General features: G+C 43.6%; 1 protein-coding gene across 4 annotated transcripts in view; it reads right to left on the bottom strand.

Moving 5' to 3' along the window:
* The window catches only part of LOC147058342 (transmembrane protein 132C), a 74,943-nt gene that overhangs the window by 22,801 nt on the left and 36,889 nt on the right, over positions 1-15,253 (bottom strand). For all 4 annotated transcript variants that reach the window (XR_015065895.1, XM_085910405.1, XM_085910406.1 and 1 more), the window contains one exon: positions 10,400-10,543. Coding sequence is in view for 3 of the 4 variants with exons in the window: in XM_085910405.1 (XP_085766531.1) it covers positions 10,400-10,543 (144 nt within the window). In the remaining variant the exon portion in view is untranslated. The remainder of the gene's footprint in view (positions 1-10,399; positions 10,544-15,253) is intronic.

Here is a 15,253-nt window from a genome sequence, read left to right as displayed (position 1 = left end):
CGCTGGCAGCGTCATGTTTAGGCTACGCTGACTCGTGTTCCATCCAAATTGTGTTTAAAGCAAATCAGAGGTTCAGCAGGAAGCTTCCAAATCCTTAAGCGGGGTTTGCCTTGCGGTGAGAAATGAAACCAAAATGGCAGGCGGCCCGTCCCGTGTCTTTCTTAGCGTGACTCCTTGAGCTTTTTATTTCTCTCCGTACTTCGCTCATGACAAATAAGTCGAGCAAATTTTATGCTCCTATGTCGAAACGTCTTTGGGATTTTCAAACAATTCTAACGACATCTGGAAATAAGCCAAAAAAGGCATTTTCAGTCTAGTGATTGGCGTGAAGCTTTGGGGACTGAATTTCGAAAATAAAACGTTCAAAAATTCATCCGCATTTTTTGGGTAACGGTTCAATTGAATATATTCTTGGAAAAGAAGAATCACTATTTTAGTATTTCAGGTTTTTGTTCTACCCCACACAGAGCAATTCCAAACGGCGCTCCAAAAAAGAAGGTAATAATGAATTATTAATCGGCCAGTCTAATTATGGCGATCGTGTGCGTGTGCGTGTTCCTGAGAGAGAGATACGATCCTGGGGAAATTACATCTAACAGTCATTTATCACAACAAATAGAGTGAAAAACAGCAGTTAGCCGAGAAGCCGTTTGCACACAAAAGAGTTGATGGCAGCACATTATTAAAATATTATTCAAATATGCTAAAGAGGTGAAGATGAGCATCCACAGGAGACAATTAGGAGATTCTCAAGAGACCACCCAACAGCTTTTTAGGGACCCCTCAAAAAACATTAAAAGGCACTACGATATACCGTGTGTGTGTGCGTGTATGCATATGTATGTATGTATATATATATATATATATATATATATATATATATATATATATATATATATATATATATATATATATATATATTTTTACGTTTTTAAAAATGAACGTTTGATCGCATGTGCTGGGATTTGTGCCAGCGTATATTTAGCCGCTAATAGCGTATAGCAGCGCACTGGGCCGCAGTGACTGAATCAGGCCAGGTATCAAGCCCTGCCTGTCAGCCAGGCCGACCGCCCGGCTACCCGGCCGGCCCTTTAAAAAGATAAATAAAGCAAGTCAAACTCCCACAAGACCCAGTGCTGCTTGCCTCGCTCGCTAGTTGACAGCAAGTATGGAGGCGGGGTTTGGTACCTTTATGCTAATATTTGGCTAAGGGAGCTTGGGAGGCAACATGGCAAGCTGGGAACACGCCCCAAGATCGCCCAGAAAGCCCCTCAAGAAGCGCTCGTGTTAGATGGCAAGCGGTGCGGTCGCAGTGTGAAGCGCCAGTGACCCCGTCAATCATGGCGATCGAGGGCGCCTGGCAAGAGAAGAAAAAGCAAAAAAATAAAAATGGAGGTCCAAGGTGGATTTCAAGTCTGCTGAGTGCTAAACTTTAGCTTAGCGATTTAAGAGATGAACAGCAAAATTACAAAGGCAAAAAAGTCAGATGACATAAGGCATAGGTAATTTATCGGTCTGAAAAACGCATCGGAAACACGGATGCTAATTTTCTTACGTCGTTTAGAATTTGTTCAAGCGTTTCCGTGATAGCGGGAATTTCCTCGCAATCTTGTCAAATATGGATTTGAGTTATCTTCCAAAGTTTCTCGTTTTTATCACTTCGCGTCCATGGGCTGCTTCCTTCGCCGAGATCATAAACGTTACGTTCGCCATGAGAGTTCTCCGGCTCAGGGTCACCCGTCGCCGTAATGTCCCGCCATTTGTCCCCGTTGTTGTAGATTTGCCGCTCTGTCAGTATTAGTTGTGTACGCTTCCCTGGACGAGGTCTTGGAGGAAAGAGTCGTCTTTCCACAACAAGCCATTCTTGTCCGCGTCTTCTTTAAACGCAAAGAATCCCGGCGGCTAATGAATGCGAGCCAGCCGCATGTCCATAAAATTTTACTGTACACCTTTTTACAACGGCCAGACGAGGCCGTAAACGGGCTTTTAATACGGCCCGCCGTGCCCCGGCGGGATGTTTCCTACAACAAGACTGGAATTGTGATACGTGCCCGGGTCATTTGTGTCAAAGCGGCGTTTCAGATGAGAGCGGGAGAAAGTGACGTTCATCCGAGATGAGAAACAATGGCGTGGCGCAAGGTGACGGCAAACACGGAGAGTAAAACTAATGTTTTTCCTGGGGGGGGGGGGGGGGGGGTGCAGTGTCACACAGATGCAGACCCCAGAAGCTGCGTTAATGTTTGTTTTCTTGACAGAGGATAAAGAATATATTTTCTGTAAGTATCGTTATATTATGTGTTGCTCAACCAATTGTGTTCAAAGATGTTCTGCATTATGTGTTAGCATCATGCTAATGGATGCTTGTTTTGAATATGCAATGTGTAATTTTCTGTTTAGTTTGACAGTAAGCTAAAATGTGAGAAGTGGTAATCATGATTCTTCGATTATTAATCACAACTATTGATTATGTTAGAGAAAACGTCCGTATTTTTACTGCACTACATTTCAACATTGTGAAGTTGTGAGTGCAGAATGAAAGTTTAAAAAAAAACGGATTACAACGATGAGGACAAAACATGACCCAAGAATTTTGAATATACCAACTAAATGAAAAGGAAGCTTAATGAAGTCTTAACCATTTGTTCGCCCCCTGGTGGTTGGTGCTTCATTAGCTAGATGCAGCTGCGCCCACCTTTTAAACAGAATATCGCTGGCGAAGAAGTGAATTTCATTATGGTAATCACCATCAAATGATTTCCTATGAATAAATTGAATGGCATTGTAGCTGAGTTTTTGTTGCATTTATTGTAATGCTACAACTTATTTTGATGTGACGCCAGGTAAGCTCAGGCCAATTCTTACATATTGTTGGTACGCTCTGGCTCATCTGCGTTCCCAGAATGACGCTGCCAACAAAAGGGAACATTGGCACACTAATTTCTTTGGATTGAATCATGACGACTCGCAAAGATTAGACTACTTCCATTTTCGACTTTTTTTTTTAAAAACACACATTACCGAGAAAATCAACTTGTGTGACGTCCGACTCATCTGATTCATTGGGCGGGGGGGGGGGGGGGGGGGGGGATTGTAAATGCAGCTTACTGAGCCCTGAATGAATTGAAAACACACACACAGACATACACACACACAGTCTATTAGTCGTTGATGAAAAATGAGTGTCGGCGGAAAGCCAAAGTGGGAATGACGGCAAGAGAAAATGAGCAGAAAAGGCAGAATGAGTTTCATAAATTGCAGAGGGTTGCACCTGCTGCCCCACAATTTGGCGCACCCCCAACACCAAGCGTACCCTTAAAAGAAAATCAAGCATCCAAACTGAAACTGTGCACTCACTTCAACAGTCGGCACACCTCATTTACTCGCCAAAGAAATGCGTTCAACTAAATTTGAGGGAGACGAAGGTTTTGAAAGTGCAGCAAGAAGAAAAATGTCAAAACATGCGCACCCCTTTGCACGCTCTTCCCTCCATGCAGGGTGCTAATTCAAGGGAAACACCACAAGTTGAACTCTCACAACAGCGGGTGTCTGTGTTCATCAACGACTAAGTTTAAAAGACAAAAAGTGAAAGCGGAGTGCTAGCATTCTGTCCAACGCGAAGGTCACCCTGTCACAGTGACCCGTTCCCGTTCACTTCCTGCCCGACCCGGGGGTGCGTGCCTCCCTAAAAGCACATTATCAGCCACTTAGCGGCGCTTAGCATAGCATTGATTAACGATGAGGTGGCACAAAACGTCGCCAAGTGCCCCCGCTCGATGGCCTTTTTCCGTTAGCTTTCACGCTGATGTCCCGGCCATTTGTCGGGACATGCTAATTTGCTAATCAGAGCATAAGCAACGGTGAGCCTCGGGGTCCCGCTTTTTGGCCCCGCTCTGGCTAGCGGCCAGTTCGTGCTGGTCATACATTTTAATGGACCTTCATACACAATTTCATCGGGGTGGGGGGCGGCTGAAATTACCCCCCAGGGTTCTGCCAACAATCAAAACCTCTCTTTTAAAAAAAAAATACATTTACCATCAAAGTTTGGTTATTTAAGGCAATACAGCCACCGCTTGCGATCTCCAAAACTAGGTGTATATTTTGGGGGAAAGTATTATTGATTTTATTTATATATATATATATATATATATATATATATATATATATATATATATATATATATATATATATATATATATATATATATATATATATATATATATATATATATATATAATTATATTATTATATTATTATTTTTATTATTTTTATTTTGTTTTTGTTTAAAAGGCCGACCATGTTTCACGTTGTTAGGGTTTCCAAAACCATGTCTATCATGAGTAGAAAAAAAAAGTCTCAATAAGGACTGTCTGAAAAAGCACAGGAGGTGTGCAATTTTGCTTTGAATAGCCTTTTTTGAGTCAAATTGGCCATTTCCAGGTGAAGGCCTCCTGTAGGGTTGATCCAATTTCGAGCAGATTTGAACCAAGTACTCGACAGATGGCTGATGCTTAATTGTGAGGAATATGATTTCACATCAATTGATTTGGGCGGGAAATGGCAGCCAAGTTTGATCTCTTGCCATGAAACACAAAACTGGAACAAGTCAACTACATGAGGTCAGAACTTAGCCAGACATCTCATGACGCTTCGTCTTTGCAAAATTATTCACGCTTATCGACGCCCACACATCTGTACAGCAGTACATATCGTGGCTCGTGTGCCCCCCCCCCCACACACACACACGTTGTGTTGTGACACAGAAGCGATGTCGCCGCCGGGGGCAGTGGTGGGGGCTTAACAACAAATGACCCCATTGTTAAGACCCTTGTGCTGCACATCTGGCCGCTCTCCCTTGAATATTTACATGCAAGCAAAATGAATCGAGCGAATAAACGCATACGTGCTTCAAAGAAACAAGTAGAAGATGGTTTTTTTTTTTTTTGTGTTGCCGCTGCACAAGGCGTACCCGAGTGGCTTTGGTGCGGAGAACGCCTTGCAGATGACAAATGGTCCCAGAGTTTCAGGGGCAAAAACATTTTCAAAAATCTGATGAAAAATATTTCATTTCAATGTTGCACCCTTAAAATTGCTGGGTTAAAAACAACCCAATTTGGGGGAAAACTTGGACTGACACAACTTTGGGTTATTTTGCAAAAAAAAAACAATTTGTTGGGTTGTTTTGTACAAAAAAATAGATGGGTCAAATAATAATAATAGTACATAAACTGTTACAATAGAAGAAGTAATCAAACTATTCAGTTTCAATATGGGCTAAAAAAAAATGACAAAGGAATATAAAAATAGAACACAGTATAACAGATTAATTTTGTATTCCAACAAAATGTAATGATGATACTGATACATATTTCTTAAAAATAAAAACAGCAATTACTTGACTCGAGTCAACTTTAAAGAACAAAACAAAGGACGCCAAACACTTCTAAAACTTCCAGACTCTGAGATGAAATCGCACGAGCAAGATTGGCAGATGACGTGGTCGCCTAGCAACAAGGTGGGCCATGTGCGGCGACTCAATCAACTCTTGACGAGGAACGTGCTTGACGCGGGTGGGATTTGTTGCTTATTCATGTTCCCGACACTGCCCTCGCCTCGCCCTCGCCCTCGCCCTCGCCTCGCCCTCTTTGTTTGTTTGTCGCAGACAAAACGCCGCCTCTCTTCCCTCCTCATCGGAATGCGTTGTGCCACCTCTCTGCTACTCCGCCACCCTCAGCCAGCCACTCTGCTCGTTTCCACTTTCTCACATTCTCGTTTGACGCCACGGCCGCACAGGAAAGACGGCAGACAGATGGCAAAACACAGAAAGGAGGGAAAGGGAAAAAAAAACAAAAAACAAAGGCAGCGGAAATGCTTGTTAGCGCCCTAGCGGCCCAAATAAACGCAAGATGACATACCTGACTGATAATTAGTCTCGGGAGCATTTGGACTGATGCACACGCACACACACACACACACATACATACAAAGTGCCACCTGTGTGTGTGTGTGTGTGTGTGTGTGTGTAGGGTGGGGGGGGGCTAATGGGCATCCTGGCACACATAATCATGCCGTTAATCACCAGCGGTTTACGCCGTGTCCATTTTTAAAAAAGTCAATAGCGGTCCAAAAGGCTAAAATGGGAAACATCAGTCAGCATGTTTAATGGGCGACCCACAAGAGTGACCTCCCCCCCGCCCCCCCCCCCCCCCCTCTTCCCCAACAAATCTCCTCGCCTCATACCAGCCAAAAATGTTTTAACACCTAACGTCGCACGAGAAGCCCGCACTCGGATGCTTTGGCTGATTCTTACAAGCGGCTCCCAGATCCATTTTATGAGACCTTAAAGCTGCTCAAGGAGACGCTCAAAGCCACAATGGGCTTTTTTTTTTTTTTTAAGGGCAGTGAAGAGAAAGACCAAATAAACACAAACTTTACCACACAGATATGGTTTCTTTGGATATTCAAAGAGAAAATTCATCAAATGGGAGGAAACACACAAATGTTATACGTTCAAAAAAAAAAAAAAAAAAAAAAAAAAAAAAAAAAAAAAAAAAAAGAAATTTGAGGAATATCCAAGTATTACAAGAAGAGCCGCAACCAACCATGATTTGAATTATAGTGCAGTGACGACGAGCAAATCCAAGTTAAAGTAACTTTTCTTTCCGCAAATTTCATGACGGTCAATTCATTTTTTCTGTGACGATGGCACATCATCACCGACGACCGATTGTGAACGGCGACGATGCGAGGCAGCCTCATCCTTCTTTTTTGCGAGGTCATTAGGTAATCAACAGATGCAGCAGACAGACACACGGGAAGCGCCTTGTTAAGAGAGCCAAACGGAGATGGAAATAGATAATGAGAGAGACGCCGGCTAAACGGCAAGAAATGAAATGGAGGCAGGGCGGGGTGAGGGGGATCGCGTCCTGAGAAGGGGAGGGAGGGGTTGACACCAGCGCAGGTGTTGTCGACAGCCCCCGCCGCCACATTGTACTGACAGCGGCCACCGATAAGTGACAGCGACACGGCGCTAGCTTTTAGAAAGTGCATGAAAGGCTGCCACTCCACAGCACACAGGAAGTAAAACAAAAAAGCAACGACAAAACGCGTAGCGCTGACTGCGCATGTTAAAAAACTCTTGAATCTTGAATATGACTTGCGAACATCTCACACAAAAAGAAAACCCCCAAAATTGCATCTCCAGTTCGCACATCTGCAATTGCAACTCTTAGCTCGGCCACTGTGACTGCCGCTCTCCGCTATTCAACGACTTGGGATGTTGCCTTTTTGATGAACGTAAAGAAAAGAATCGATTAAACAGCAACTGAGGGACTTCTCCGGCGAGAAAGCCGGAGAACATCCCACATAAACAAATACATTTAAAAAAAACAAAAAAGCACAAAGGAGGATGAGCACGTTATGGAAAACAGAAGAGGGACTTTATTTGAGGGAGGCGTTGTTTTTAATGGTCCCAATGCACACGAGAGAGGAGAGTGTTTGCGTATTGTTTTATTCTCGGCTCAGATCAATGTGGTCCAGTTAAAGGCGGAACTAATGATCCCTTTCTTTACTTGCAGTCGCATTTTTGGTATTCGTGAGAGGCATTTATTTTAATCGTGAAAAACCACAAACTTTAATTCCTTGCACTCACATTTTGATGTTTGAGGGAGGCACTTCTTTTAATAGCGCAAGCGATGAAAAAGTCAGGGCAAAGTGTCATTTGATTCTGTGCTCAGTTAAAGGTGGAACTAATTGGCAATTTGATTTCCTTGCCATCAATTTTTGATATTTGAGGGAGGTGTTTATTTGATGTTAGAGGAGATTATTTGCGTTATACTCATTCCGATCAAAAAGGCCCTCTCGCTCAATGTAGAACTAATTGACCTCCAACAGATTTTGATCATTGAGGAGAGGCATTTATTTTTGTTGACTCATTGAGACACGACTGCTTTTTAGCTAGATGTGCAAATAGGCCAAAAAAAAAAAGAAACTTTGTGCGGGATTCGCGTTCTTGTGAAAATTCGGACAATGACCTTTTGTTACACTAACACGAGCGAGTGCCATTGTCGTGCTAAGGATATGCATGACGTAGCGGGTTCTGGCTTCATGATTGGTTGAGAAGTGTACATAATGCCAGACTTATCCTACGAAAAAAAAATATTCGCTGGCGGGTCCCACGTAGGTCGCTTAATTACCCGCCACACGCTGCGACGCCCCGCTCCCAAGGGCGTTTAACAGGGCGAGAGACGTTGAGGAATGGGATGTTAGCGCAGCGGGACCGGCTAGCGTGAGGCTTATTTAAGCGTGACCTACAAAAAAATATCACAAAGCATATATTTGCTGGGCGTCTCTCTGCGTAGCGACTTTCTCCCACGCGTGTGATGGAGCGCGCCCAGGTGGCCGAGGTCATTGCACCGAGTGACAGAATGATGCTAAGCTAGCGAACGCCTCGCCTACCGAAGAGCGGTAATTAGCACACGTGGGTCAGAGCTCGGAGGCTGGCGCCGACGGGAGACCGGCTTGTATGGGGAGGAGGTTGTGACTTTGTATGCGATGTATTCATTTGCATAAATGTATGCAGAATTTCATAGAATGCATTTGGAGTTGAAGGAGACGTTTATTATTCGGACAAATGCACACACAAAGCTTGCGAAAGAAGACTGCTGCGTTTATTTTAGCTAGCAATAATATTATAGGACAAATGGATTTTCTTGCCATCCATAGTTGGATATTTAGGGAGAGGCATTTATTTTTTCAAGTGAATGGCGGTGAGTCGAGACCATTTGGCTTTATGCGGGACTACAAAACAATTTCGGGAGAGGCGTTGATTGCGCTCAAGTGTCGTGAATGTCAACTTGAGACGAGGTGAAGGATGTCACTTGGGAGGACAAGACGTCCCCAAAAAGTGACAAGACGTCCCCAAAGTGCAACCTGTCCAACCTTGGACAATAGGCTTGACTTTTGATACGTTAACAAGTGAATTGTTTCAATTAAAAAATAATAAATCTGATAATACATTTCCTTTTTTTTTTATTTAAGATGAAAATTGTCGGAAAGGATGCATTTCATCGTGGAAATAAAGAATTCTGATCATGTAGTAAATCAAAGTAAGTTAAAAAAAAGTGAAATATGTAATCTGTTTATCATATTAATTTGTGATTATTTTGCCTTTTAGCGTAAGCATAACGCATGAGACCAAAATATTTATGTATAATAAATCCAATTTTGTTTGCATGGGAAGAAGATCTTGGAAAATATAACTGCATATCAAATTGCAGTATTGAAGGGGGGGGGGATTTTTATTAATGGTTTGGTCCTACTTTACACTAAAGACAAAAGAGAATATACACATTTTTTAAGTAAAAATAAAAAAAACATTTGCCAACACCGTGGCCAGACCAACATGACGTCTCCGGCTCGGCATGGCTTATTCATCCGCTGCTGTCATACGTTTCATAAATCTTAGATGGCTTTATCATAATTTATTCACGTAAGAGACAAACACTGTGGCTTCACGTACACGTGCGGCAGCTTTAAAGAAACACTTCATTTTCAATCGAAACAACACAAATAAGCAAATCAATCAACATTTGGCTCTCATATAAGTATTAGGGTTTTCAAAAATGGAGGATTAAACTTTCAAAGCTAGAGTACTTTCAAAACATCAATTATAAATATACAGTCAAACCTCTACATACGATTGCTTAAACATACACATATTTCAATATACGACATTCAAAGTAATTCCAAATATGTGACGTCATCATATATATATATATATATATATATATATATATATATATATATATATATATATATATATATATATATATATAAATGACTAATTAGCGGCTCGACTGTGCACATCAAGTCGGTGCGTAGCGTAGGATTTGTTCTGAGCGTGGATGGAGCCTTGTGATCAATTCCCACGCTCATTCATAAAAAAATTGCTAATATCTCATTAGAGATTAATACCCATCAGATCCTTTTAATTAGCCCGCCAGCCAGCCCACACGATCGCACTCACTGCTTGTGTGGCGCGTAGATGTTTCATTTCCAACTCGTCGTCAAGCTCCCGTAATAATTACAAGTGCGTATCTGGTGTGTTGTGTGCGCGTCCCTATGTGCGGGTGTTACACTCCCACGTTGTCGTTAAGCTCTCGGAATAATGAGGAATTTGTCTCTGTTCTATTGCGTTGTGAGTATACGTCAATTTTCGATTGTCACAATTTCCCTGTCGCTGTGCAGGCAACCCTTCTCCTTTTCCACGTTCCTACATTAACATCCGAAGTGACTATACTAGACCCATATCCTGGATTCCCTGGTTGTGGAAGCTGAAAAGCGCTTCTCCGACATTTGACGATAATGGGGTAGAAAATAGTGGGCGGTGCGCGTCTTCTACCTGGCAGTGGCGGTGGCAAACGATTTCCTCTGGCACATGACGGCCAGTGAGCCTCCGCCGGGCGCCATTTCCTGTTTGATCTCCCAGGCCACCAGGTCGCTGGGCTTCACCGCCAGGAAGCTGATGCCCGACTGGAACCAAACCCTGCACACAGCCACAAAAGTCACAAACGCTGATCGATACTAATGCTCAACAAATGCTAACAGCGCAGGGTTTCAAATCAGCATTTCATTTTTAAAACAACTGCATGTTAAGGTGTCTTTGCATATCTGCTTCAAACATTTTTTGCCTGGACGTGGTACGGCGTGCGTGCGTCAAGTGTGCGTGCGTTGGCAGAGACGAAACGCCTCCACGGACTTTGGAGTTGATTTGGATTCGAGACATAAGACAAAGCAAAACAACGTCATCATTATTCTTCCTCTTCTTGTTGTTGTTATTTTTATGCGCTTGTTGATTCAAGTCTTGCCAAATACATCACACGCACAGGCACCCAGGCACGCACGCCTCCTCCTCCTTCAGCTCACATTATTTCCTATAAGAAGAAATGGAGATGAAGAACATTCAACATCGCTCTAATATAGTGAATGAATACTTTTCAAAAAGGACTCATTAGTGGGACAAAGCACGTTTGCTTTGACGGACAAAAAAAAAAAAAAAAAACTGGCTCTTGAAGCTGTTAATCAACTTGCTGCAGTAATGTGTACACACACACACACACACACACACACACACACACAGAGCGAGAGAGAGCTCTTTTAATATTTCCTATAAATGTTTTGCTCACTTTAAAGGCTTTCGTTGTGAAAAAGTAAAGTCCGCCGTCAATGCTCTAATGATGTGCTTTGTATTAATTTATTTTTTTTATTTTTTTTATTGCATGTGGTCAGGGGAAGGCGGTAAGACCAACAGACAAAGGTCATCCATCTGCCATCTTGCTTTGAACTGGCCTTTTTGGTGTTTTGTAAACTTCCAGGCTATCATTTCCAACATATTTTGTATTCTGATTCGCTGGAACATGACAAGGAGTTTTTTTTTTTGAAAATCCTGCCTGTGCTTAATTTTAAATAACATGAGTGGTTAATTAAAAAAAAAAAAAAAAAAAAAAGGGCTGCTGTGGTTGCAGTTCATGCTCTTGTCTCATGCCAGGAGCTCTCTCCAAAAAAAAAGGTAAAAGCACGTGTCTTTGTGAGTTGCTCTCCGCGCCAATCGAAAGCACGGCGCAAAGGTTAAAACAGTCGGTCGCCTGCCGTGGGAAAAATGCGGCGCATCGGGGTTCCATTACTGTCATCTAAAATTAAAAAATAAATACTTCTCGCAAGGCTCTCATGCCCTGGCTGTTCTTCAACAACACTTCAAACTTGCTTATGCGTTCGCACACGTCGCTTGGCAGCTGGCGACAACGGTGCTCTTCACACACACGCATACAACACGTGCCTAAGTGGCGTACTTGAAAAGACTGCAAGACATCGAGAATTCAAATAACACGTCCCCGTTGCCATGCAAAGAGAAAGGCATCAAGGCAAGTGAGAACACCATTGAAAACGTATCTTATCTCTGCGTGGGATAACAATGGAAATGACAAACACAAAAGAGGAGAACCATTTGATTTTATTTTTTTTATCCACGTTGGTACTGAGGGCAGAAGGACAAGAAAATGGCAAAAAAAAAAGTGTAGTGAGCTGGGTAAGAAAACGTTGAGCAGGCCATTACACTATCTAAAAGACAACAACAACACGATGAGAGTCTGAGGCTCTCCTCCGATTTATCCAAGAAGAGAATGAGGGTGGTAAGGAAATGGAACATTTCAACAAAGCAGAGACTGGGATGTTTAAAAACGCAGCTACTGAAAACGTGGGCTAGAGAGATACACTAAAAAAAACAAAAAAACAACACTTGGCAAGAGTTTATCCAGTAGGAGATTGAGGGCAGGAGAGCTACAGCAATACTGAGACTGTGGAGCAGAATACTGACAACCCATGTCAGAACGAGACATTTGGACAAAAACAAATGAAGAAGCTGGTGAGACATTAGAACTTTTCAGCCGAGAGGAGACTACAGCAGACAATGTGAAATGTGATGGATGAAAACAAAAATTACGAATGAGGGTCTCTGATCAAGAAGGAGACCGAGGTTAGCAAAATGGAATACTGCAGCAAACACGATAAATTCAAAATTTGCATTTGTTGGAAAACTAAAAGAAAGAAAATGCAAAACAGATGAGATTGAGGCTCTCCTGAGTTTAATCCAAAAGGAAACTGAGGGCAGGAGGACAACAATAGTGAAGCTAACAGCAGCATTGTGAGGGTGACACACGTCCGTCCATCCATCCATCCATCCATCCATCCATCCATCCATCCATCCATCCATCCATCCATCCATCCATCCATCCATCCATTTTCTATATCGCTTTGTCCCCACGGGGGTCGCAGGCGTGCTGGAGCCTATCCCAGCCATCATCGGGCAGTAGGCAGGGGACACCCTGAACCGGTTGCCAGCCAATCGCAGGGCACACAGAGACGAACAACCATTCGCACTCGCACTCACACCTAGGGATAATTTTGGAGTGCTCAATCGACCTACCAAGCATGTTTTTGGGATGTGGGAGGAAACCAGAGTGCCCGCAGAAAACCCACGCGGACACGGGGAGAACATGCAAACTCCACACAGGAAGGGCCGGAGGTGGAATGGAACCCGCACCCTCCGAACTGTGAGGCGGACGTGCTACCCAGTGCGCCACGAGGCAAGGTCTGAAGGTCAACAACATCGGCTTGAGTGATCATGAAACGCATTTGAAACAAGTTTCATCGGGTGTGCCCAGACTCAGGACTTTTTGGAGGCAAAAAGAAGCCATCTTGAGTGAGGTCGCCAAGAGGGCGGCGAGTGACAGTCAGACGAATGGATGGCGCCGACGGCGGCGGCGGTGACCTTTCCCACATGCCCGAGCGGCTGGCGGATAAACAAATTGACTGACTGCTGTTCACTCTGCGCGCTGGCGATTGTCTTTGACGGACAGGTCTGTTCCACCTCCCGCCGTCTGTCCGTCACTACCTCCCTTGTCCAGGTGCTTTGCCGTGATAACAGCCGTCGTGTTGCTACGCTAGCGTTTTCATCCTTCTATGACTATTATTTAAGCATATGTCGTTGTTGGGAAAGTTAAATGCTAAACGGGTCAACGGTGCAGTTTGTTGGTTTAATGGATTCAAAAAGCTAAATGAGTAAGAGCCCAAATCTCAACTCAAGCGTCATCCGAAGCCCAAATCTCAACTCAAGCGTCATCCGATTCTGACTCCAAATTATAACCCTAACCGGAACTATAAGATTGAAAACTTAACCTCAAGTCCAACCGCCTGGCCTTAATTTCAAACGCAAGCCTAATTCAGACACTAGTCCTAACGATGATGATAAATCCTACTTCCAACCCAGAGACTACTAAATAAGATGTAATTCTCAAAAGTTCCTAGTCGGCCTATTTTTCAGCGAAACGGGGACCGTTTTGACGATTGAGCTGAGTTGACATTTCGACCTGGTTCAGATCTGCTGGAATTTACCGGCCGTGTTTCCAAAGCACCATCGCGTTCATTGTTCCATAGCAAGTTTGAGATCATAACGGAAAGACTGTGCACTTGAGGCAAACTGCTCCATCTCCAGACTTTGGAGTCGTCTCCTCCTGGAAGGTGCACTTGGCGTCCTCTCAGAGCTCCCCCGGAATCCTTTCAACATACACCTACTCGCTGCTCTCATCCCGCTCGCGCCTCCTTCTTTCCCTCCGAGTCCCTCTCGTCTTCATCTTCTTCCCCCGTAGCTCTGGCTTCCTCCCGCTGTGCTGCTCTTATGTAAGTGCCACACAAATGTTTCCTGAACCTGACGCCGCTCAATCTGACAGGCTGACAAAGATTTGACTTTCCTGATGCTGTCTTCTCAACGAATCCAGATAACCCCTCTCACACTGAGCTTGTAGCAGGCTTTCCTTCTGGGCCGAGAACACACGTCACTTGTCTCGACTGCCCCCCCCCCCCCCCCCCCCCCCATAAAAACCCATAAACAAACAAAATAAAACAAATCAACCCGTGTTGATTGTAGCAATGAGACACGCGGAAAACAGTAACAGGGGAGCATGAGGCTAACCTGAGTTTTATCTGTGCGGAGACTTAACAGCAGAAAGGAACAGAAAAATGGAGACGGTGGAGTATATCACTGCTGCTAGCAAGGTAAACCAACATTAGCTTGTGTTGAAAAAAAAACATGCTCCTCCCAAAAAAATATAAAGGTCCTCCATTGTTTCAATGTATGACTTGCTCTTGAGTTTTATCCAAGAGGAGACTAAGGGCGGCATGGAGAAGTTCTTGGCTTACCACAGTGCTGATAGCATATGCCAGAACAAGTCGTTGAACAACATTGGAGGGGACAACGAAGGTCTCCTGAATTTGACCAAAGAAGAGATTCAGGGCAGCGCTGAACGGTAAAGCAAGATGATGAGTATGGAGTTTACTACTACATCCGTAAGGTAACTTGGGAACTAAATATGGCAAGAAAAATCAAGCTATGGAGTCTTCCGCATTTGACCAAAAATGAGATTATGGGCAGCTCCTGAGAAAGGGCAGCCGTGAGCCAGAGTAATGCACTAAAGTAGAGACTGTGGATGACAGGCTAAGATAGCATTAGCATGCATCCGAAGATGAGAATTGAATATCCGAGAGCCCAATTTGTTTTACCCATGAGGAGACTGAGGACGGGAGAGGAAACGATGAGTTGCATTCAAGCCGAGACTCTGTTGTATCATGCTGAGGCTGTGAGCTAAGCTAACATGTGCTATATGTGCTTATAAACCAGGAAGACAAGCCTCTCTCTCATATG

The sequence above is a fragment of the Syngnathus leptorhynchus genome, chromosome 4 (genome assembly GCF_054491065.1).
Source record: "Syngnathus leptorhynchus isolate UIUO chromosome 4, UIUO_Slep, whole genome shotgun sequence".
NCBI lineage: Eukaryota > Metazoa > Chordata > Actinopteri > Syngnathiformes > Syngnathidae > Syngnathus > Syngnathus leptorhynchus.
The sequence above is the reverse complement of the archived record's forward strand: the minus strand, read 5'-3'. Positions and strand labels throughout refer to the sequence as shown.